Here is a 26,946-nt window from a genome sequence, read left to right on the forward strand (position 1 = left end):
AATATAAGTAGTAACATTTATTTTATTTCGACATATTCAGATGAAAAATGACAATGAAAAAAACTTAATGAGCTTATGAGTTATATGAGCTTGTTTGTTATTAGATAGCATATCCTCCAGTCGTGGTTTTATCGATGACAATGCCCCCCCGTAATGGATCGTGAATATCTACATTATTACGATGTTTTGTCTGAATTGATAATCCAGTCTCGCAAAGGTGAGTTGATGAAAATGGTAAAAGAGTCTTCAGTGCAAGTTCATAAAGATCTGGAAATTCTGCTTTCAATTTGATCCAAAAGGACGCAAGTGAAGTTGTGGTTTCAAAATACTTTTTTAATCCTTGATTTGTAGTCATATCAATTAGTTTATCTTCCAAATTATGTAACTGATATATCATTCCATGGCAAAAATGGATTTCGCTTCCATCCTTTTCCCTTTCGTGGATCGTCATCTGGTGGAAAATAGAAATCAAATCTCTCTGATAAATTTGTCAAATGACAACTGATTACACAGCGGAAAGACAACATCGCATTTTTTAGCGAAGAGGGGGGGAGGGGGTGATGAGATGATGCAACATTGTCATAAGCTATTGTTTTATTTTTTTTATTATGTCTTTGTCCGCGGGCCGGCTATCACCGATCCACAGACCAGTACTGGGCCGAGGACCAGCGTTTGAATAGCACTGTACTAGACAGTTTTCAGATCTTATTGGATGTAATTAAAAAAAAATATTGGTGAATTTTAAAACATTTATTTTATTTTGATATCAACACTTTGGCAAAGAAATGTGATTTTGAAAAATCTATTCTATGATTGAAATGGGATTTTTATCTATAAAATTTAATTTTGTTTAAAACATCTATACTAAAATATGATTTTATTCTAAAAAAATGAAATTCCAGATATTCTAGAAATTGATATAAAACCTGAATGTTGACTGTTTATTGCTAACCAATTAAATGCAGGAAAACTGAAATACATCCATTTATAAAAATATATCATCTATAATAATATATTTTTACCAATGTCGCATGTCAAATTATGAAATGAAATTATAATCGACTAAGCAAACTTGTGATTGTCTGTTTGGTGATAGCTAGGTAAGATTTTCCAACAAGCTGGGGTTGTGCTTGGCACACGTCGAGTCTGTATGAACTCTGACATATTTTTCGAATTCAAATATTGACGAATGTCTGGCGATCGATCGGAAGTCGCTACCGACCGGCAGCGAATTGACTATTTCGAAGTGCATTTCGATCGGTCATTGCCAACTTGAAATGCTATCAAATATGCTATTTCAGTATTATCTCTCGATTGTTCGAGTGCCAATTGGGTTAGGGGGGTTTGTTGTTACGCTCGCGTTAGTCTCGAACCATAGGTACATACGAGTGTTAAGGGCTTACGAGGAATTTATATTTTGGCTCGTATACCATCCCCCACAGTCACTAGACTAAATACAATGATACACGATGGCCGTCAAATATTAACTTTCCCATGCATCTTTATCTGCAAACAATCCTAAAGATTTATATCTACATATATACATATCTACAAAATCAATCTTCTTCTTATGAAGGCATGTCCGATACAGGTGTTAGCCTCCTCCCAATTGGAATGATTACCGACTTCTTGTGACGTGCAGTGGCGTAGCGTGAATTCCTGGTGCCCCCCACGCAAAATATTTTAAGGCGCCCCCCCCCCCCATATATTCATATTATTTACTTTCAGCAAAATAACTTTCCAAATTAATAATTTATACCTTTTTTACGTATCGGTATATGTACATATATATCGAAGTGCATTAATAGTTTAATCTGGACGACCAACAAGCAGTGCACAAACTGTTTAAAGTAACTGATGGTGAATTTTCCATAAAAACTTCCCGTCTGTTAATGGTGACAGCGAAAAATTTATAAATTTGATTGGTTTTAATCAAATAATTTTGTTTTATTGTTTACACATTGAAAAACGAGTTCGAATTTTCGCATGATCACAAAACTTCATCTATTGTTACTACGTTCATAGATAAAGTAACAATATATACAAGAATAAGAGAATTCTCAGCAAATAGGTTGAAGTGGCACTAACGTTCAAAAGATGGAAAAAGACGGCAGTCTTCTAGCCCTATTGGCATAGATCATTTACACAATGAAGATGAATTAAAAATATGTATAATAATGTATGTACATACATATATGTACATACACATATAGTACAAATAGGTTGAAAAATAAGAAAAGTTTTTAAAAAAGTTATTTCAAAAAAATTACAGAACAAATTAAAAAATCTGTGAAAAGGGCGCGCTTCGTGGCGCCCTCCAGGTCTCGGCGCCCCCCCCGCATTGCGGGGTCTGCAGGTGCGGTAGCTACGCCACTGGAGGTTACTCCTGTCCAGTTTTTAATGTTCCACAACTAGGACAAGCATTTACGACCCACTAATAGGCAGAATAATGCAATTGGCGGAACTTTGGGCTTCTTATGAAATGTCCGAAGTACATACATATGTGAGTTTTCTATGTTTAATTATTTTCAATAAAACTCTTTCTGTACTTTTCTTTCATAAGACATAATCACTCGTTTTCCTAGGAAATGCATAGCATTCTTTGATAGCACCAAACATCAAATGCTTCAATTATTCTCAAATTCAATATGTATGTTTGAATGTACATACTTCACTGATTGTATTGACTTTCTTTAAATTTGTTTGAAAATATTATTGCATTATAGAATTGTGTGCAAATTTTGTTGCGTTAAATATAGGGAAATTTTAATTGAAACTGCTTCAACAATTATTGTTAGATGAAGCCAGCTAACTGTGACAGCCGATCTGAATTTTCTAATCATTAAGATCTTACTAGGAACAATGGGAAGATACTAAGACATTTTGATAATCACTGATGGCCGTGATTTAATTTGGATTTGTACTGATCAATTAATAGCTCATTCTACTATTGTATATGGCGGGTACGCAAATTCTATTGAAGTGTTTTAAACATTATACATATGTAAATATAGTGTACCAGTGGTTTTACCCGGCTTCGCTCGGTATTTGAAATATAAACAGCTTAAACATGGCAAAACAATGTAATAGTAAACATTCATTTGTATTTTTATTAAATTTATTTGAATCGAAAAAAAAAATATTAACGATATCGATATCGTTGTCATATATTTGTTTTCGATGTTCCAACAAACCTTACATACAAATTCTCTTTCGAAATTATATATTATATGTAAATATGTGGCGTGTTGTGATTTTTAAAATAACTAGGTAGGTATGGACAAATAAATAAATAAGTAGTGTACCTTTCTTAATAACATCTTGTTTGTCTCCAAAACTTTATCTTCTGAATGATTTGTCGAACAATCGATCGAGAATGCAACATTCCAAGGCCTCGTTATTTATTTACGCGCGCTCCGCACTGATTTGTTCTGAGGGAATCGTTTCGCGAGCTGAGCTCCTTGTCACCCTAGTTCTACTCTAAAAGTTATGTGTAAATATGAGTTATTTTAACAACAAAAAAATAATTCAGAATAATGTTTAATCGACACAAATCAGAATATTCTTATTGAATATTCCGTAAATGCTTGAATAGTAGGGAAAACTAAAAAAATATTTTATCTTCGACAGAATGTCTATACATAACAAGACGGCGAGTCCGTGCAAGCAAACGACGCGACGGACATTACTATAAACCATCCACTACCTCGGGTAGAGCCGCTTCCGGTTTCTGAACTTCGCGAAACTGTGAGTGAAAAATATCAATATGGACAACGATTTGAATTTATTGTAATTGAATTACTGATATTTTTTTAATTTTAGTTAAAAGATTTTAGGGGACAAGTCTAGTCCCTCTAGTGACTAGTCCAATGACGGCAAGCCACTAGTATATACATACATATGTTTGTATATACATGAGGACATATGTATGTACATATATGTATGTATAAACAGCCAATTGCACAATATTTCTTCTTTTAATAAAATATTATAAAGGTACGCGAAAGTATGAATTATTCCAATTAAATTTACACAATGGTTGCAATTCGAATATCGCTGATATTCGAAAGACATTCTAATTCGGATGATTACCGTTTGGATGAGCGCATTGAGTCAGGTGCACAAATTGCACGCAATTAGCATTGGATAAGGATATGAATGCGCAGTCTATTAGGTGTAAAGACGAAAATAGCTATACAGTATTTATCAGTCAGTATGCATGTCAAGGGATTCATCATAGCAATCTGCTCTAGCATCTAGGAACACTTGCATTTGGCTGTAAATAAGAGTGTGAATCACACTGACAGGCCTTCAACTGTACTAACATTTTCATGAGAAATTTGCAAATAATATATATATATATATATATATATATATATATATATATATATATATATATATATATATATATATATATATATATATATATATATTATAAGTATACATTTTAATTTATAAAAATATTGAATACTCAAAATGATACTTAAAAAAATAAAAGTTCATACATATATGTATGATACAAGTATGCAAATATTGTACAAAATTACATATGTGATGATATGAATCTATGTGCTCTCAAAATATTTGTGGGTACAAGAAGAAGTACATATATACATGTACTGATGATTGTATAGATAAGTCGATGTAAACATTGTGACCATCGACCATGGTGAAGTTTGGTGTGACATCCTATTGGCTGATCGATCCAAATACCAAGAACAGTCAGTTCATTTGAACGAGCACGACGTCTGCTAAAAATAATGAAGTGTCAAGCATTCGTCACCTGTCGAGTGACACTGTTGTCTCTCAGTATGAGTAGTGCAAGACTTTCCTGAAAATCGTGACAATCACATGACAATGATACACGCACTTCAATTAGTATTATACAAATGCCGTTCATACAGAAAAATTAAATTTATAGAATCTTAAAATGAAAAATGTGCATTGAATTCAACTACATGCTGTTGAATCATACATTCGTTAAGCGATGTGTTGGAAAATGGTATTTGAAAATTTGTGGAAATTCTCGCGAATATTTAGTTATCCCTGACCCTCTTATTTTCGTAAGTTTCTAAATTAACTTTTGGCTGCGAACATTCACTTTTTAGTGAAACCTAAAGAACTTGACCTCCATCATAGCTTTGAAGGCCTGTAAAAATTTTTGCTGATTTTTAAAATAAGAATGTAAGAAAATAAGATAACAATGAGTAACATTGTTTTGAAAAATGACGATTTAGATAAGTATTAAAATGACGATTTAGATAAGTAGGTTGCCAATTTTTGTTACAACTCAGATAATTTTTTAAATATAAATCAGAGAATACTTGAATGATTTCAATCTAAAATATTTTGAAGGACACTGAAAACTTATTGTACATGTATATATTTATGATATTGAAAATTGAAAAAAACAAAGATTGAAAAAATTACTTAGTTTTATGTAAGAAGTTGTAAAAGACAAATGTGTCTGTTAATTAAATATGTAAATATTTATATTTATGAATTTTATTTTAATGTAATATCCAAAAAATAAGATATATTTTACTAACGACATCTATTTAAATAAACTAAAGACAAATATTATAGCAGGGAACCGAACCGGAACCGAACTGAAATCCAAAAACCGAAACAACCGTTATTTTTGCTGGACCAAAAACCCAACTAATTTTTTGTCGGTTCTGTAAAATTAACATAAAAATATGATTTTGAATCTTTTAGATAAACATAATATTCATATCAAACTACTATGTTCTACTCTGTTACAATAATAATGGAGCTAATATGATCAAATTTGTGAACTTTTTAGAAACCGAAATAGACGAAGAAAACCAGAATATTAATTATGAGACAAATATGCTCCCTTCAATTAAGAACTGTTAATTATCTCATCTAATCGGAAAAAATGTGTGGCACATATGTACTTTAGCAATCAAAGATTCTATTAACGATTCCGATTTAAATAAAATTATACGCGAGTTGGTTAAAAAGTTAAGAATCCCTTCTCTTATAAAGAAAATTTAACGACAATTATACTAAAAGACCTGTACAACAATATGGAGTACTATTTCCCAGAACATAAATGTATCGAAATTAATGTCATCGTTGAGACATTATGGCCATTAAAAGAATCCATTATGAAATTGCAAAGCGATCAAACGACGTTGAGTGATTTTTAAGGGATTTGAATTCAATCAAAATTGAAACTACAAAACGTAAAAAATAGATACACCATGCCTCTAGAATAAAACAAACTACTAGATTCTTTCTATACCGTTGTCGCACTTTTGTTCCTAAAAGCTGGGCCAGATGAAGAGTTAGTAAGCCTAGAGAAAGTCAATTAAGTATGAATAAAAAAATAATATTTTGTCTGCATTTCAGCTACATCAGAATCCGCCCTCTATTCCACAGTGCACAAGTAGCAAGCTACATATATGGACATACATGCTAGAAAATATTCTCCTTTGACATATTAACTATGTACAATTTGATCACAATAAGCTATAGCGAAAAGCCGTATAAAGAGGGGTATAGACGGTGTGGATGTATCTATAGGTATAATACAACAACTTGCTTATATTAAAATGCAAGAGAACCGAAAACCGGAACTGAACCGATATATATATATATATATATATATATATATATATATATATATATATATATATATATATATATATATATATATATATAATGTATGTGTCTGTGTGGCTGTGTATTTTGGGCATTTTTTGAACACCGTTAGTCCTATCAAACCGAAACTTAGTATTGGTAACTGAAATTCTTATCGACCCGACGTAAATTTTTTTTTAACCGAACCGGAACCGAATTTTCGATTTTAGCACTATGATTTTAGATTTTAGCATTTTGAAGCGAATCCATGGAATTAGATTTTAGTATCTATTTCTACTATTTACACATATTTTTAAAACGACACAAATTTCAATACAATTAACACACAATAAATTTTAGAAATAGTAATATGGAAAAATGCAGAGTTAAATAGACCCCAATTTTAAAATAAATTGCAGAATTAAACAAAAGTTTATTAAAACTAAGCATTAAACAAGTTTCTACAGATGACTCCATTAATTATCCACCTACCATTAAATTATACGCTATTTACACAAAATGAATTTTATTGCAGCAGAACCAAACTCCTCATATTTAATTTTTGTGGTCATCAACAGTTGCAGTACCTATGTACATACTTATGTAGATCAGGTTTGACCAAAGTTCACCCAATATTTCACAATAAAATTAAGTGAATTCAAGAAGAGTGAATTAAGTAACCATTTTAAATTTAGATTAAAAGTCAATTGTTTTATTTACATCAGTTAAAAAAAGCAGTTATGTTTGTACATATGTTTAGGTATGTACATACATATGTTTAGTTATCTATGTTGCTTCGGTGGCGGAAACTCATTCAACACCGTGTAGACATCGTTTTCAGTCCTCAATTTCTTCCCATAATGAATGGGTAAATTTATATCGATATATGTTTCTGTTATACTGATGTTTCTTTATATTAAAATATTTTTTTATCGTGATTTAGCATATCTAATATATAATGTGTATGTAATGTTAGATCGTAGCATCGAAAACAAACCAGTTTCTATGACGATTCGATACATATTTTTTTCGATTCAAATCAATTTAATAAAAAAACAAATGAATATTTACAATTAGATTCGCCATGTTTAAGCTGTTTATATTACAAATACTGAGCGGAGCCGGGTAAAACAACTAGTATTCACATATTTTACGATTTTAGCAAAAAATCGCGTCTATGTACATATTTTAAATTTTAGCATTTATCGCAAAGTGCTAAAATACGAGCCTCTATATCTTATTCATATACATTTAAAAAAAGATCCCTAATTTTACGTTTTTTCAATCTGTAATACATTATCGATTAAACATTCTTAATCATTTTTAAATAATTTCTATATAACGAAGATCTGTTCTTGCATTTTTAAAAATATTCATTTTAGTGCACGTTTCTCCTTATAATAAAAAAATGTTATTTTTTAATGGTACTATCAAATTCCAATTTTAATAAAAGAATAAAATACGATCGAAGACGCATTTCATGTACACACATTATAACAACATTTCAGCATTGGTTAAACAACTGAATGCATTTCAAATGTGTTATAAAAATTTAAAATTTTATACTGGCATCTCTTGCTGTTTTTACAAGCTTTTTTACAAGGGGTGGTTATTAGTTTTTATTAGTTATTTGTCAGATATCTTAATAGTCAGTCAATATATAAAAAAAATGTGGCGGAAATTTTAAGTTCAGCGATTTTCATTTAGTACACATTTTTATTTAATCTTAAATCGTTTACAAAAGTCATAAATTGTCAATGCTTTCAGAAATCATTTAATAGTAAAATATCAGAAAATAAATAAAATAAACATTAAATACCTTCACACTTCACACCTTGTCGAAACAGTCCATATAAGAGTGACCCGCAGTGGTCACAAAACGTTGGTGACACAAAGGAATGTGGCTTGAAGCGATGAGGAACATCAATGGCGATTTTAAACCGTTGCCGAAGATACTGAACAATAATAATTGAATATAATTGGATATCATTTAAATCGGATAAAAATAATCCAACAAATTTATGGGAAAAAATTAACTTGAAATAGGCGAGCTTATAAACATCATGGGAACAATTTCAAAATAGTGTCACATTTCTTACTAAATTTCCAAATTACTTTATTATTGTCATTTTGGATATCATTTGTCATATCCCATGGAATATTGCAATGCGAATTTACAAGCTAATTATAAGCGCAATGTAAAACGACTTTTCATTACTCCAATAAATTATGGAACTCATCAATTAACAAAATGTTGGTACTACATACTGTAAATCAGAAGAGCTTGATTCTCTCAATCGACTAGTTTTAAGTACATAACGTAATTAATTAAAAAAAAAAAATTATAATAGGTGATTCACGTTCACTTACAATCGCACTCTCTGAATTGAAACTTGATTGTGGACATGATCCAAGCAGTTTTCCGTGACACTTTTTGTGAGCAGCTGTTTGGCAAGCTGAAAATGCAAACATAATATTTATATAGGTACATATGTATATATATATGAAATTATTTTTACAAAAATTAAATCCAAACATCGGCTTTCTAATTGATTACCCAATTTGTCTTAGGATGAAAACACGCGGAAACATCTTAAGCCACTGGCATATTTTCTTACATGAGGTACATAAGTATATATGTACATATTACATATGTTTTGTAATACCATAGGCCAGCGGTTCCCAACCTGTGGTACGCGTAACACTTAGTGGTACGCGAAAAAAATCAGTAATGGCGGACATGCAAGAATCATTAATGGCGGACATGTAAATCATTCAGATTAACAATCATAAAATGCAGCTCCAGACTAAAGGGAATATCTCGCATCATTCAAACTGAATTTTAAAAATCGTTCCTCTAAAAATTTATTTTGTGAGGAGATCTACTTAAGAAAAGAAAATATATTATATGTACTTAGTAATTTTGTGTTTTTATTAAAACCATTTATCAATAATAGAATTATGACGAAATAGTAGATAAATATATAAATCTTTGACCATATTCTAATTGTGACTCCGCAAATAACTTTTTTTTATTTTTTTAGTTTATTAACTTTTTGTAACAAAACAGATGTGTGTGTGTGTGTGTGTGCGTGCGTGCGTGCGTGCGTGCGTGCGTGCGCGTATGTGTGTGTCTGTATCCTAACGCACGCCGAACATAATGAATGAATCAATAAAAATCGATAAATTCATTTTTCGTCGAGACGACTTTGCCGCGACTCAAACCAGTCATCTCAAAATAGCCTCATATAGGTCTAAACTGAGCTAATGCAATTCTGCACGCCAAATCCAATTCTTCATTTCGCCTTTTTTTTTAACATTAATTGAAATATTCCTTCTTGCCATATAAAAATACGTAATTATAATAATTTTATTTAGCGAGGTTTTGAACCATTTTTTTTTGTTTTCATATAAAACAATTAAATATATATTTTTAATTGAAATTGATTTATATTTTAACGATATTTGAAAAATAAAATTAATTCCAGGACGCCGAGTCAAACCTACTCCCTCGCGCCCAGATCAATATACGCTGACCACTACACCATGGTACGGATACAAAGATTGTTCTAAATAACGTTAATATTCAATAATCGTACAGAACGTATGGGCAACCAATCAAAGCCGAGTAAAGTCGAATCTTCGGTAGTCGTCGGAAGTGGTCGGCTGTCGTGGATCGAGTGAATCGATTTCGATTTGCAGTAGCCTTGGGGCGATAGCTAATAATAATAGAAAATAAAGGAGGTATGTAAAAATACGAAGTCTTTAAATAAAGAATTGAAAACTCTCTATGGGAGTCTGCGTATTTTTAAGAATTGAAAATTATTACAAATAAAGAATTGAAAATTATCTATGAGAGTCTATGAAAATAACGGTTCCGGTTACAGATTTTTTTTTAGTTTTATATATAATAATTTTATACCCATGCGATGATGTTTCATCGGGCTTTTCACTAGTACTATATAATTACACTTGCAATGAGAAATTTCATGAAATACAATTATTTTTATATGGTGGTACAAAAAAAGGTTGGGAACCGCTGCTATAGGCTATTGTTAACTTACTGACACACTGATATCCCTGCTTTCCGAAACCCCACAAAAATTCTTTGCAAAACGCGCAAAACGTCGGCTGTCTGAAGAATTTGGCAGCAAATTTATGTCCATTCGATTCATGTATTCTGGAATATCAATTAATACAATACATTAGATTTATAATACTTTACTTATCACAATGTATAAAATTATATAAAATAATACTATGACTATTAAAATCCGAAAATTCGCGTATATGGCGTTATACTTACATATGTATGTATTTACATACACAAATTATATATGTAGATTAACAAAGCCAGAGTTCTGCAACAACTACATAATCTATCCACTCTTAATAAAACGTATAACACAACATATCATAATTTTTTATGATGTGCGATTTATTTGGAATAACGTTTCTCGCCGTAGTAACACATTCAATAAATCAATTTTCCAATAAAATATAAATCACTCTTTGCTTTTAATTTATTCTCGCGCTACGCTTATATTATATATAAAATCGTTAGAGAACTATCTTAAATTTTCAAATTTTAGATCTACTCATTGAGTGAAAATATTTTTGCATAAACAAAAACAAACCATATCACGTTATAAACAAGTGATTCCCGTCCAGTATGCAATATACATATCTGAAATATTGATAGAATTATACATACATACAATCAAATATTCTTATTTAACGTGAGTTTCGTCAATGAACCTTTTTAATCCCATTTTAATGACAAACTATTTTGGGTTCCACGACATAAGGTCCAAAGCTATAAGATCCAACGACAAGGGCACCACGAAAGAAGATCCACCCGTTAGAATGCCCACCTGCTAAGTGATCCAGACAGTAAAAAGCCCAGATAATAAAACGTCCAACCGAAAAACATCCACCCTTTTAAAGGTCCAGCCACAAAAAGTCCGAAAACATAATATAAAGCATAGATAAAGTAATAATGTTTAATAAAACGCTCCATATTTACATAAATCGGATATCGAGTCAATTTGACTCGATACTCGATTGAATACTCGACGGGTTTAAATTTTTTTAAATTAATTTCCGAATATAACAATAATGTGAGATTAAATCATTGCAGCACCTGACATCGAGTCAGGACCGCAAACATTTATTTTTAAGCAGGGTTTCTAAGCCGGGCAGCAATTTATTTTTTCAAATAGTTTTTTTTAGCAATCCAAACTTTTACGTTTGCAGAGCTTCTGAACTAAGGTTCCCAAATCGTCATTATGAAACTTTGCATTTGATAATAAAACATTAAGGTTCAAATTATTTTCCCAATACAACAAACAATAATATTCGATAGCATACTCGGCGAATGAATCGAATTAGGAGTCAGGTGTGGTCAACCGGGTTTAATTTTTTTAAATTATTTTCCGAATATACATAATAATAATGTTGGATTAAATCATTGCACCACCTGACATCGAGTCAGGTGCTGCTAATCTATTCAGCGCAAAATCAATTTTTTCAATAAATTTTAAATGCGCTTTCGAAAATAATTACTGTATTGAAATTGTCGGCCATATCTATGTACATGATAATTTTATAAATGCGAATAAATTTATTTGATACTCTTTATGCCTTGAAATATTACGCAAGCAGGGTTTCTCAACTAAGACCGCAAAAATTTATTGTTAACAATTTAGCAGGGTTTCTAAACCGGGCAGCAATATTTTTTTTCAAATAGTTTTTTTTAGCAATCTAAACTTTTACGTATGCAGGGCTTCTGAACTAAGGTTCGCAAATCGTCATTATGAAACTTTGCATTTGATAAAAAATGGGAGATTCTTTGGTTTTCGATTTTTTCCCCAAAAATTATGTTTTCAAATCCTACGTATTCAGAGTATCTCAACTGAGTTCCGCAAAAAATATTTCTTTAAAAGAGTAAAATCTTACGTATGAACGGATTCTAGACCAAGGTTCGCAAGCCCGTCTTCATGGGTTCTGCTATTCATATCTAAAATGTACGCGTATACATATGTATACTTATCGACCATTGATTTAAATTATCGTGCATTTCAACCAACATACTTCACTAAAAATATTCAAAAAAATGAAAATAATTTAATCGATCATATTCTAAATATACATAATAGTATAGTGTAGCAAATGTCGTGATCATAGAAAATTCATGGCTTAAAACGAATGAAATTCCAATAATTTAATGTATCATTGACATGGGTTTTATCATCAATTGTATTGTTTTTAAGATCATCTATTATATTTAACTATTACGTTTTATGTTTATTTTTATCACTGTATATTAATGTACATATTATGTTTAACGTTTTATAACGATTTCATAATTAAAATTATCAATATGCTTTCGATTTTTAAATTTAAAATACCTTATTGCTACATTATTATTTAACCCGAGGATTTTTCAATCAATGAACTTTGTTTCACTTTGTGACCTATTGAAATTAACTTAAAAATATGTAGGCCGTATATGAGTTAAATTCTACATTTAGCGAAATTTCAGTCACATGTCGTAAAATCAAGTTCTCGAACAAATAAGGTCATACATACTAGGAGTTTTTCCCAACATTTGTTAACTTTTTCGGGTGGAACAAACGCCAATGCGGCTATCATTTTGAATTTTATCCTATTATCTATGTTTTCGTTATAGAACTGGGATAAACCCATTTTTTTTCATAATGTTTTGCTGTAGATGAAAAAAACAGCCCGTTATTTGAGCATTTGTCCATTGAGTACAACAGTTATCGCTAAATATCGATGGTGAACGACACAGATGTTTATATTGGCTCTTGTTAAAAGCACAAGGCCATAAATTACAAGAATTTATATTTTCACAAAGATACATTTTTGAAAACAAAAATGGGGATTTGCTTCTATGTACAGCGGTCACTTCTAATCTAATCTTCGTATCCTTAGATTTAGTATCCCAGGTAGAAAACCTTTTTCTTACATCTTGTTTACTCTATTTTATGTTCTGTCGTCAACTTAATAAAGCATATTTAAAACCAACAAATCTTGACTTGATAATTTTTTCAAATCCCATCTCAATCCCAAATCCCAATGTTGATTTTATTTTTCACATATCGATAACGTTGAATACAAGTTATGTAATCCTAGTCATGAAAATTATTACTTGAAAAAGTACTGTTATTTGAAAAATAATAATTTGGCTTAGATGAATGAATAACACATTGGTTATGTATGTATAATGTAATATTCCATCGACTATTAATTAAAGCACCGTTAAAAAATGTAATTGCAATGATTGGTATTTTTTGTTTTTGTTTCGAGTGATCCGGACCCGGCCTACAAAACCCGCCGGGTCCGGGTATTTAAAATTCCGAGTATTAACGTAAAAATTCAAAATGATTTTCAGTTGATTCATAGAAAATATCCAAATATGTATGTGTTATTTATAGAGTCTGTGTGTACATGATTCATATACATACATATATATGTATGACCTTATTTGTTCGAGAACTTGATTTTACATGTGACTTCTGAGAAAACGATACGTACTGAAATTTCGCTAAATGTAGAATTTCACTCATATACGGCGTTCATATTTTTAAGTTAATTTCAATAGGTCCCAAAGTGAAACAAAGTTCATTGATTGAAAAATCCTCGGGTTAAATAATAATGTAGCAATAAGGTATTTTAAATTTAAAAATCGAAAGCATATTCATAATTTTAATAATGAAATCGTTATAAAATGTTAAACATAATATGTAGAACAATATACAGTGATAAAAATAAACATAAAACGTAATAGTTATATATAATAGATGATCTTAAAAACAATACAATTGATGATAAAACCCATGTCAAAATAACAATTTTAGCCAGTTTCATATCTATGCACCGGAAGACAAAAAGGATTTGTAAAAACCTCTTTACGCTACCTTTTTTAAATTAGGGGAAAACCACTAATTCCTTTTTTATAGGTACATTCAGTCTTAGTTCAACTTTCATTTAAAACATTCATCCGTTATTTGGGCCTTACAGGGATGTTTTGTATTTGTAGTTGTTTCTTACATATTTATTGAAACTGGCTGTAGGTGCAAGGCATTCCTTATGCTATATTTTATTTGATATTTTTACTTTATCTGTTATTATTAAATGCTATTTTTTATGTTTATGTATGGATGTATTTATGTTAAATTGTTATTTTTTTTTTTTTTTTTTTGTTATATTTTTTGACCATTGTGGCGCTTTAGGAGCCCTGTTATGCCACAATGGTCTGTTTAGAATAAATAAATAAATAATTTCATTTCACATTTATCCGGCCTATTTTTTTATTGATTCGCGGCCTGTTTTTTTATTGACTATTGAACTTATCTACTTGACTTCCCACTACTCATCTACAACCTGGACCGCCCTTGGTTTCATCTTAGAGAGTGCAGTAATTAAATAAATGTATGAATATAATTTTTCTTTTAATTAATCATTTTGAGATTTTTTATGTTGATGTGGTGAAATCTTAAAATTAATTAATATTGGGTATCCTATTAAGTTTCACGTGTTTTTAAATTAAACAATACACTTACCTTGAACCCAACAATAAAATAATATCATGATATCATAAATTCTATTAGGACAGTGATACATTAAATTATTGGAATTTCATTCGTTTTAAGCCATGAATTTCGTATGATCCCGGCATTTGCTACACTATAATATTATATTTAGAATATGATCGATTAAATTATTAGAATAAGATCGATTAAATCAATGGTCGATAAATACGTCAATACATACATACATATGTATACGCGTACATTTTAGATATGAATAGCAGAACCCATGAAGACGGGCTTGCGAACCTTGGTCTAGAATCCGTTCATACGTAAGATTTTACTCTTTTAAAGAAATATTTTTTGCGGAACTCAGTTGAGAAACTCTGAATACGTAGGATTTGAAAACATAATTTTTGGGGAAAAAATCGAAAACCAAAGAATCTCCCATTTTTTACTTACCTCTTTTTACTTAACTTCACATGGTTTTCGTGTTAGAGGTCATTTTTTATATCTCATATATCTTATCCGATCGTTTTCATACTTTTCCATATTGCTCATTTTTATCAAACGCAAAGTTTCATAATGACGATTTGCGAACCTTAGTTCAGAAGCCCTGCATACGTAAAAGTTTAGATTGCTAAATAAAACTATTTGAAAAAAAATATTGCTGCCCGGTTTAGAAACCCTGCTAAATTGTTAACAATAAATGTTTGCGGTCTTAGTTGAGAAACCCTGCTTGCGTAATATTTCAAGGCACAAAGAGTATCAAATAAATTTATTCGCATTTATAAAATTATCATGTAGATATGGCCGACAATTTCAATACAGTAATTATTTTCGAAAACGCATTTAAAATTTATTGAAAAAATTGATTTTGCGCTGAATAGATTAGCAGCACCTGACTCGATGTCAGGTGGTGCAATGATTTAATCCAACATTATTATTATGTATATTCGGAAAATAATTTTAAAAAATTAAACCCGGTTGACCACACCTGACTCCTAATTCGATTCATTCGCCGAGTATGCTATCGAATATTATTGTTTGTTGTATTGGGACAATAATTTGTACCTTAATGTTTGATTATCAAATGCAGAGTTTCATAATGACGATTTGCGAACCTTAGTTCAGAAGCTCTGCAAACGTAAAAGTTTGGATTGCTAAAAAAAACTATTTGAAAAAAAAAATTGCTGCCCGGTTTAGAAACCCTGCTTAAAAATAAATGTTTGCGGTCCTGACAAGATGTCAGGTGCAGTAATAGTAAGGTATGTAAAAATTTAAACCTGTCGAGTATTCAATCGAGTACCGAGTCAAATTGACTCGATATCCGATTTATGTAAATATGGAGCGTTTTATTAAACACTAGTGTTGGACCCGTTGATTTCAACGGGTGGTTTCGAAAAGGAATTGAAACTAGAATAAAAATAAAGTTAAAGATATTGAATCGACTGGTTTCGGAAAGAAATTGATGCACGAATTACGAATGACAAATTACGAAGTGATTACGAATTACGAATTACGTTTTGTGCATCGCCGACGCCTCCGATGCCTTCGGCACCCCGGGGCCTGAAAAAACTGGGAAACTGAAAAAATGAAAAAACTGAAAAAATTAAAAAAACTGAAAAAAATGAAAAAACTGAAAAAATAAAAAAAAAAGAAAAAACTGAAAACATGAAAAAAATGAAAAATATGAAAAAAAATTTGTTCCCCATACTGGTTGACGGTTGATCGTCCGTCACATATATACAAATATATATACAAATATACAAATAAATTATATTTAGCGACAGTCCGTTTTTATATATATTATTATTACTTTATCTATGTTTTATATTATGTTTTCGGACTTTTTGTGGCTGGACCTTTAAAAGGTGGATGTTTTTCGGTTGGACGTTTTATTATCTGGGCTTTTTACTGTCTGGATCACTTAGCAGGTGGGCATTCTAACGGGTGGATCTTCTTTCGTGGTGCCCTTGTCGTTGGATCTTATAGCTTTGGACCTTATGTCGTGACACGAGATTATAGTATATACATACATACATACATATGCACATACGTACATTTATATTTTATATCGTCAAAAAAAATAGTTTTGTTCATGTTTGACAAATGTAAATGCAAAAATTATTTAACATAATATATAAATGTATGTATGTATGTATGTTTACTACGATATACTGAAAAAAATAAAATAAAAATAATAATAGTAGGTATTCGATTCTAATACGACACAAATAGACAAACAGAATCACTGAAATGACTAGAATTTAAAAACAAATTATGTTAAATATTTACATTCCTTGCTTCCTAAGAGGCAAAATCGTTGATAATTTTATCTAAGTATTGCTTTCTGTCCTAATTAATTGAATATTTTAAATGAATTTTGACTGCTTAAATTGTTTTGCTTACTGAAAGATTAGATGATACGAGGGTTTCAAATATACATACGTATATAATAATATCATCAGTGCCGTGCCGTGGAAATCTCCGTATTTATTGCACTGAATACTATGTTATTATTATTGTGTAAATAATTAAACATATAAGGCGATATAATTAAACGTGGCATAAGTCCGCTTTTCTTTATTTCGAGAAATATCTCGCAAAACATGAAATACATACATATATAATGTTTCGCGTTTAACAATATTCAAAAATACTGATAATCTTTAAATACGATTATTCTGCTATTCCCAAATTCGGGAAATATCTATTTAAATAAGTGTTAATAATTTGTGAATTAAGTCAAACAGTAATAGTGCTTTTGGAACTGAAGATTGACCACTTTTAAATACCGTTATATATCCCTAATCCGAATATTCATACATCCCAAATTCGAATATTCGAATAGTTTTTATACGGACTTATTTTTTTTATTTTCAATTTACAGCACATTTAGTTCTATTTGATGTTACGGCTCGTGATTCTCTTAAAATTTTAATAATATCTTGAATTTCTTAAAGCTACAAATTTATAATTTAATGATACTATTAGATATTCGATATTCGAATATATTCGAATATTTGGGATCCCTAAGACTTTATGTACACACGTAGAGAACGACCATGACAAAACTGCAACCTCTACGACAGTGGACAAAAGGCAGTAAAGATAATAATGATACCCATCAGAACGGGAATTTTGGAATTTTTATTAATATAAATAATTAATTTTTATTTAATGTTAATAGGAAAACAAAAATAAATAATTAAGCTCTAATTAATTTTATAAGAATATAAATGTTAAAAGGTGTATAAATATAAATAAACACTTCCTCATACATATGTATATTCGCAGCATAATTGATTAGAATCCTTGATTGACGTGTAATTACCAAGAAATTGTTTCACTGTGACAGTGACTCAAGTTGCGGAAGCGCGTGAGTGGGATTTCACTATCCGAACAGAAATACATATACATACATATGTATGTATGTAAACATAAATATTCTATTATACAATGTGTATGTCTAACCTACATATATCAATTAGTAACCTATATCAATTAGGGCACATTCAATAGTGATGAAATTCATCGATAGCACTTTCTAAAAATATAATATTAATTAATGTTTGAACCAGTGGCGTCCGCTGTAATTCTCTCTCTTTTTGTTGTTCAGCCTTATTTAATGTGTAATCCTGTTCGTGCACATTAAGTAAGACTGTACGACAAAAAGAGAGAGAATTTCAGCGCACGCCACTGGTTTGAACATTTAACTTTTGCTATACCTGTGGTGCTTGATGGCTCCTCTCCTCTTTGAAATTTTCTTGGCCTTGGACTGTTGTGGTTCACCTGGAGAACCATCTACAGCTGCTGAGTTGGCTCTAGAGGTCGTCGGATTAGAACTTGAACTCATACTGTGGGTGACTTTTGATCGGGGTACTCTAACTTTTTCCTAATAAAAATATATTATAAAATATAAATATCTACAATTTTCAAAAAAAATATGTATGTATGTACATATATTATATTAAGAGATATTGAAAATGACAATTTTCTTTTTTATCCGTCTTCATTTTTATATTGTAATATATCATTTGTAAAATACATGAATATAAAAAGAGTAAAAAGCCTAAATACATACATATGTCGTTTGTAATATAAAATAAATTAAATTTAATACGTAGGCAAACTCGATTGGGTCACATTATATTTACGTAATCATCTTTTCCGTTTTCAGATCCAATTATCTAAGTTAGGGGTCCCTAGCCTATGGCCATCGAGCACTTTTCATCCGGCCCTCACCTCTTTTGACCAGCTCGTGAAATTTTATACGAGAAAAAATATTTTCAAAATATTCCCTTCCCGATTTCAGTTGAAGATATGGCTTTTAGCACTGCGCTACAAATGGTTGCAAACCACGTGGCCGCATGCTCATTTCGCTGCAACCACATGAATATCTCGTCTTTCGTACATGCTGAAATTCAAACAGTCAAAATTCAATCGAAATGAGCATGCAGCCGCATGCTCTTTTTCAACCAATTGTAGCAAACCCGAAAATTCAAGTATAATATTTGTATCAATGTGATGAAAATAAAAAGAATCATTAAATTTGATGTACCGGAATTGGGATTTTTACCTTTTAGAAACGTCAAAATGTTGTAACCACACGATTTTTTCTACACCATTGAACGTATTGAATTTTCTTGTTTGTTTTCATTTTTGTCAACATTAAAACATGTTTGTATTTACATATAATATTTACATATGTACATATATCACCAATCTTAGTAAAATAACACAAGCAGTCAGGTAATTTTTACAAAAATGAGTGACAAAAATAAATATATGCATATACATATGTTACATCTATTTCAAATTTCATCTAGTTTTCATTAAGTCTAAAAATAGATTGCAATTCAATTAATTACTACTTAAATTCAAAATTTGTACTTTATACATATGTATATGTATGTATATGTACATATGTACATACATATATGTGGGTGGAATTCCTAAACAGTTGACGCTGTTCAGGACCACGATGGGATGTGGCGGTGGAATTGAAGATCAAACACGTGCGTTTTCAGTCATGTTGTTTATTAAAACGACACCACGCGGTGGTTTAGCGACCAACCGCCCCCAGTGGAAGGTTAACTTCTACTAACTGTAAAATAGCGGTCCTTTCGCGCCCTCTGCCACTTTCCATCCCCTCTCTACAATCGGTCGTAACATACCCTTTCTCAGCCATAGCCCATACATCAGCCTTTCGTTCAATCCCAACACTACATATACATATGTATGTATAATGTACGACGCACGAGAGGGGGCCTTTGGGGCATTGTCTCCCCCCTAAATTTTAATTATAATTTGTATATTATAATTATGAGAATCATGTGAAAAATACTTGCCGGAGGTGACGGTGTTTTGCCAACCCCCCCCCCTCCCTCTAAAATTCCTGGTTTCTACTGTACATATACATATGTATGTATGCATGTATAATGTTTTTACGAAACAAAACTCAAATCAAAATAAAATTCCGTAAAAATAGACGCGTTAAAGAATGACTCTAATAAGCAAACTTAAATAAGAAGAGGCTACTAAAAAATAAAAAATAAAACACGGAAGTGAGGTGCATATTAGGATTCCAAATATTCGTCCACTTCAACTATTCGAATATCGAATAGTAAATTAAGAGCTATTCGAATATATTCGAAAATTAAAAAAAATAAGGTATTTACATACATACATATACATATGTACCAAGCATAAATTTAAATGAATCGTCTTATCATAGTTGGCATTGAATTCCACCTCGTTTTTACAGCCAATAATAATTTCAATTTTTATTTTCTTTTTTAATTATGATTTCTTGTAAAAATTTATATTTCGCCGGTGACTTCTTAAATATTCGTATTATTTTTCAAATGTTTTCTAAAATTTCGTAGAGATTATTATCGATCGAAAAGTGATTTTCTTCAAAAATTTCCGTATTTAATGATAACCAATCCGTTTCTTCACATGTAGACATTTCATCTCCTTCATTATCTTCATTTTTATCACAATTATATATTTCATTTTCTTCATAATCGTCGACATCTTCGTCATCACTCTTTTCGTGTTGATTTTGTGTATTTAGTTTATAAAAAAATATATACACGAATAATATTCGAATAGTTGATGAAATATTCGAATAACGAATATTCGAATATTAGATTGAGATCCCTAGTGCGTATACAACGTACCAAAGAACATATGTATGTACGTACCGTAGTTTCACACAAAGCTATTCATTTTTACTTTATCTATGTACGTAATAACAATAGATGAAGTTTTGTGATCATGCGAAAATTCGAACTTGAGATTTTGACTGATTCGAACTCAGAATCGATCACTGATAACGTTTTCATGGTCTAGAAAAAATGTGTGTGTGTGTGTGTTTGTGTATTTTGGGGATATTTTACATAGTTTCAGTCCTATCGAACTGAAACTTAGTATCGGTTACTGAAATTCTTATCGATACCGCTTAAACATGTGTGCTCTCCACGAAAAAATTCAAGTATAATTCTCGTATTAATTTGATGAAAATAAAAAAAATCACTAAATTTAATGAACCGGAAGTCAGTTTATTAAATTTAGTGATTTAGTGGTCGGAACCTCTTAGAAAGATCAAAAATGTTGTGGCCACTATTCTGTCTACACCCCTGAACGTATCAAGATGAAAATTTATCTTTCTATTCTTTATGTACTAACTTGAGCTGATGAGGTTTTGGTCAGAATTCATAAACCGAAAGTAGTTTTTTTTTTAAACAATATTTTTTTTTTTTTACCTTTAAAATTATTTAATTTTCCTGTTATTTACTATGTAAAATACTGATAGTGATTTTAAGTAATAAAAAAATTTGAACAAAATCCAACAACCGGAAGTAGAAGTTTTGTCTTGTGGAAGTTTCCATTTTTCACATTTGCGCTCAATTTGTATCGAAAATGCTGTCTTAGCTATTAGTATTTCATAATGCTGCCGGTATGTGTGAATGTGTCTGTACGGTTCAATATTGAATTTTGTTTTGTGACCTTCTTATATTCCTTAAATATATAGATTCATGGGTTGGTCACATCCGAATTTCTTTTATTAAGTTCAACATCGAATATACAATATCAAATTCATAACGGCCGAATGCTAGCATTATTTCCAATATACATATGTAATACTTCAAGCACAGTTGGCTTCAAAACTATATAGACATAGTAATTCACGAGAGTTCCTCTTGTCGTGACGCAGACTACGTGTTATTAAAATTGTTATAAACGTACATATGTATGTACATACATATGCATGTACATGCATACATATATATGTACATATGTACAATATACGCTCACGGCCACGTATACATAACATTTTATAAATGTAATATATCACACATGACCACTCAAGTTTGCCAAACTGTATATCGTGCGGGTTCAAATCACTGCGCGAAAAAATTCAAAGTATTCACGCTACGGAAATAAATCACGGAAATCAGAGATTGGGTATATTAGTTCGAAGTTGTCTCCACATCTCGGTGTTATTAATTGGAGATTACCTATGGGTTGGGAAATTTTTATTCTACTTTTCCAAGATTTTGGAAATAACGAAATAAAATAAGTGATTTTCGTCGAAGGGATGAAAAATAAATCTTTTAGCATAATATAAGTTTTTTTGCACAACATTTATAGAGCGTGCCAAACAAATTTCATAAATTCAAAGAAAATGATATATTTTTGTTCCTTTTTGAACCATTTCATTTTCCATATAAATATAATTAGCGTACACGTTACATACAAGTATAATATTAAATTCACACATAAGATATAAATATTTCTATTGTTATTTATCTTTTCTTCATATCACACCGATCAAAAAAAACGAATAAACGAAAAATACGCTAAAGTACGCATTTTCGACGTTCATACGATATTTTTCCTTTTATTCGTGGAAAAATGTCTGGAAGAGATCAAACTGATAACACCTTGTTGTATTATATTACTTATTTCTTATACGCTGAAAATAAATAATCTCAGTGTATAAAAATCATTGATTTTTTTTTTTGTGTAGGTTCATTTCTCTCCAAAATGTCCATAATAATGACTTCATCTCCAAGTCGCTTCTGTTGAACATTAATCAATCTTCATCACTTTTGTTCTGTCTTAAGTTTCGCTTACTGCAAAATCAACAGGTGAAGTTTCAGCAAAATTTAATTATTAGTACAAAATTACTCATTTCCCATTCCACTAAAAATTGAAACGCTAAATCCATATCTCTTCCATGTTATACGTACATAGATATGTATATGTAGATACATTTACATTTTGAGTGGGATTTTCTTGGTGAAATATCAACAGTGCAATAACTCCATATGTTCATATGTATGTACGACATGCATACTCGTACAAAGGTGTGTGTTTTATTTCTCATGTACCTATGTATATACATATATGTAAGTATACACAGTTGTAATAATTCAATTGAATAAGTTTTCGATACTCTGCAATTTTTAACAAGTATTTTAATGCTTGGAACTTTGGCACGTCTGTTGAACTTTTTATGATGTTGGTCCGTCTTCTATTCGACGACTTTTTTCGACACCATCTAAGAAAACGTTTATTTCGGTGTTGATTTACTTGAATGTTTTTCGAGTTAAGTTCGGGAAAAACTTGGAACACTGACTCGTGGGGTCGCTTAATGTGTAATAAATAATGTCTAGTGCATGTTGTATCAGACGCGTAGAATTTGATACGGGAAAACTCTATAAATATACACCATTCAAACGAACTTCATCTTGATAAGAAACCATATAAATTTTTGCGACAAAAATATTTTAACGCATTTTTAACTCTACTGAATGGTTTTTTAAATATAATTTGGCCCGAGATGACGTGTTGCATCAAAATTATTCGATAAAATCTTACGTGACCAACACGCAACATTTATCATTTATATACATGTACATATGTATGTATGTTTGTGTAATCGACTGACATATCGAAGTTTCTTCCTGTTGGGTCCAGTTTGCAGACTGTTGCAAACCCTTCAGTCGAATACATCTTTCAGGTGATTAGTCTGCTTTAAAACACCGAAAATTGAACTTTTCGCTTAAATATCAGTTGTCACTCTCGAGACATCTCAAAGTCAGTATCATTGGGAGTTCGGTGTCATTCAGTACCCAACGCTCAACTCTGACTATCTTATGCTTGATTTTCCCAAGAGAATCGCATTGATTTTCCGAAATTAGACGCGACTGCCATTACGGGTGGCCCACGTTCACTGTTTATCCGCCGCATACCCCAGTGTTTTTTTTTTCGATTTCTCACTAGATAAACTTTTCAAACGCTGACTTATAAACAAATACAGAATCGTTTTCATCTGCAAATACTATACGCTACATTAGAAAAATTAAATAAAAATAACTAAATAAGTTATCAATTATGTATATGAGCAATATATTCATGTTAGGTCTTTTTCACGTTGCTGTTTTTATTGATTTTCACAAGATGAATCATCGCTTTTATATGTAGTATGTATACGCGTATGTATGTATATATTTATCAATAAAATGTATACAGTATACTTCTGTGGCTACTAAACATTGAACTATGATTCGCATGAGTGTGTGTATTGTTAAGTGGTTCCGTTACACTCAACAAGTGCACGAGTTTTCCATGAGTTTCCCGAAATACCTCCAGTGGAAACTCGTTTGTGACCCAATTCTAGAAAATGCAACATTCTTTGGCGATGATTAAGCGCGCGCAGGGATTCTTGAAAACTTCTGCAACGGTGAAACTTTATGACGAAGCGACCTTCATAATTTCCTCGCTTTTCAGAGAGGAATGTTCCGCGTACCTTGCTTACGAATATCGCACTGAAAAAGATCAAAAACTAAGGGTGGATTTGAGATCATTGGTCAGCGTTTCAAATACAAAAAATGCTAATTTCGATATATTATATGTATGTATGTATATATGTACATACATACATACGTTTTTATAAAATCTTCTTAGTGTTTTAATCACTGTTTTTAGGTTTTTGCAAAGCCTATTTCCGAAATTAATAGAAAACTTTATATATTTAGGCTAAATACTGTAGCCTATTTTAATACTGTACCTATAGATACTGTAGAATTTTAAATATCACAAATTATAAGTATTATCAAAGCGATCCGTCAATCAATATCCGATCCATATTTATTAAGTAACAATATTAAGTTTGCTTAACTACTGATAATATTTTATAAAACTTCATTACTTCAATGGATTAATACATTGTTATAAAATTCTTATTAAATGATAAATATTTCAAAATTATTGATACAATTATAATATTTATATGAAATTTATATAAAAACAAATATTAATATGTATAATTTAAATAGTGAAAAAACAAAAGCGTCTCATTTAAAAAAAAGTCTCATTTTAAATATTAAAGAAAATGCAGCGTAAAACGTTTTAAATTATTAGAGACGCTAATTACAACAGCAATTGTTTGCCGAATGGCAAAAATTATCATCGTATAATTTTTCGAGTCTGTGATTTATTTTTAAATTTTCTATAATATTTTACAATATCTAAATCCAAAAATATCGTTTGTTTCACACCATTTCAGTGTAATGTTTTTCAATTTTCAAGTAAAATAAAAATGTAATCAATTGAAATTAAAATGCGTATGCATACGTACATTCAAACACATTTTTTAAATTTTCAAATAAATGTTAAGAAAACGAAATATATATCGTAACAAAAATTGCCAAACTAAACGATATTGTAGCTGCATATCATTATGCAAAAAAATATATTTTTCAATGTCTCTCGAGGGAGCTCAGAACGCTTTCCAACAACGTCCTTCACTTTATTCAGCAAAATCAATCAGTCTACAACTCCTGTATAGTTTTAAATCAGTGAGCACTTTTCCTTCAAATATTCTCACAGAATTGTTTGCTGATAGATCAAGCGAAAAATGGAAATCGGACGATGTCATCAAAACGAGACAAAACAAATTGCGGGAACATTTCCCGGGCGACTTACATATGTATAATATATACATTAAATAAATATATGGAATTTTATATACTATGTATCTATTCAAATGTACTTTAGAATTTCAGATTTTCTATTCATAAATTCCGGAGAAGGCTAAAGATTATGCTGAGGAATGTGTTAGACAATATCCGATTGTCTGCTTAAATTAAATGGTGGTATTTGTATATTGTAGTTGTGTATTGTATGTACTTTTAAATATGTACTTTTATTTAGCCTCAAGTGTTAATTTTTTAAGTGTTATCGGCCCTTCGGAAGGTTTTGTATTTATATAATTACTAAGTGATGCAAATAATTCTGCAATTTTTTTGAAATTTGATTACGACGAAGTTGTATTACCGGTATTGAATGGTCTGGAGATGGTGGTTGCCTAGAAGGTTTCTTAGGCGGCGGCACCGCCTTCTTAGCATTTCCCCTCGTGAACATCATCATTAACCACCACGACAAGCCGGCAGTATCTCGACCCTGACCTCATGACAACGAAATGCACTTTTGTCTTTAGATGCTGCTGCTGCTGCTGCAACACATACATTCACGGACACAACACGGTCTATTTATACGGTCGGGCCCTACACGCGTGAATCACAATTATTGTCTTGTTGGCCAACGAGATGGAATCGCCCGGATGGCGACAAAGACGACGATACCCGGAGGACGTGTTATTTATTGGACTGCCAGTGATCTACTGGTGTTTTGTTATCAAGTCGGCGTATTTAATTTTGGCGATAGACGCCGCGGCCGCCATGGCGACGGAGAGCGTCGCACT

General features: G+C 31.0%; 1 protein-coding gene across 1 annotated transcript; it reads right to left on the bottom strand.

The window, feature by feature from the left end:
• On the bottom strand, positions 1-26,946 carry LOC143911128 (putative protein kinase C delta type homolog). Its single transcript, XM_077429890.1, has 6 exons — positions 26,520-26,946; positions 18,896-19,062; positions 10,674-10,789; positions 8,980-9,065; positions 8,429-8,564; positions 1-451 (listed from the first exon to the last, which is right to left on the bottom strand). Exons 1-6 carry the CDS (start codon positions 26,610-26,612, stop codon positions 378-380), a joined length of 672 nt encoding a protein of 223 aa, XP_077286016.1. The 5' UTR covers positions 26,613-26,946; the 3' UTR covers positions 1-377.

This window comes from Arctopsyche grandis, chromosome 1 (assembly GCF_051622035.1).
Source record: "Arctopsyche grandis isolate Sample6627 chromosome 1, ASM5162203v2, whole genome shotgun sequence".
NCBI lineage: Eukaryota > Metazoa > Arthropoda > Insecta > Trichoptera > Hydropsychidae > Arctopsyche > Arctopsyche grandis.

Excerpts from the sequence above, each read along its gene's own strand:
- LOC143911128 (XM_077429890.1), bottom strand. The coding sequence starts at position 26,612 with ATGATGATGTTCACGAGGGGAAATGCTAAGAAGGCGGTGCCGCCGCCT. Across the intron at positions 10,790-18,895 it reads GGAGCCATCAAGCACCACAG|AATACATGAATCGAATGGAC; the intron begins GTATAGCAAAAG and ends TTGATATTCCAG. Across the intron at positions 9,066-10,673 it reads GCAGGGATATCAGTGTGTCA|CTTGCCAAACAGCTGCTCAC; the intron begins GTAAGTTAACAA and ends TTGCATTTTCAG.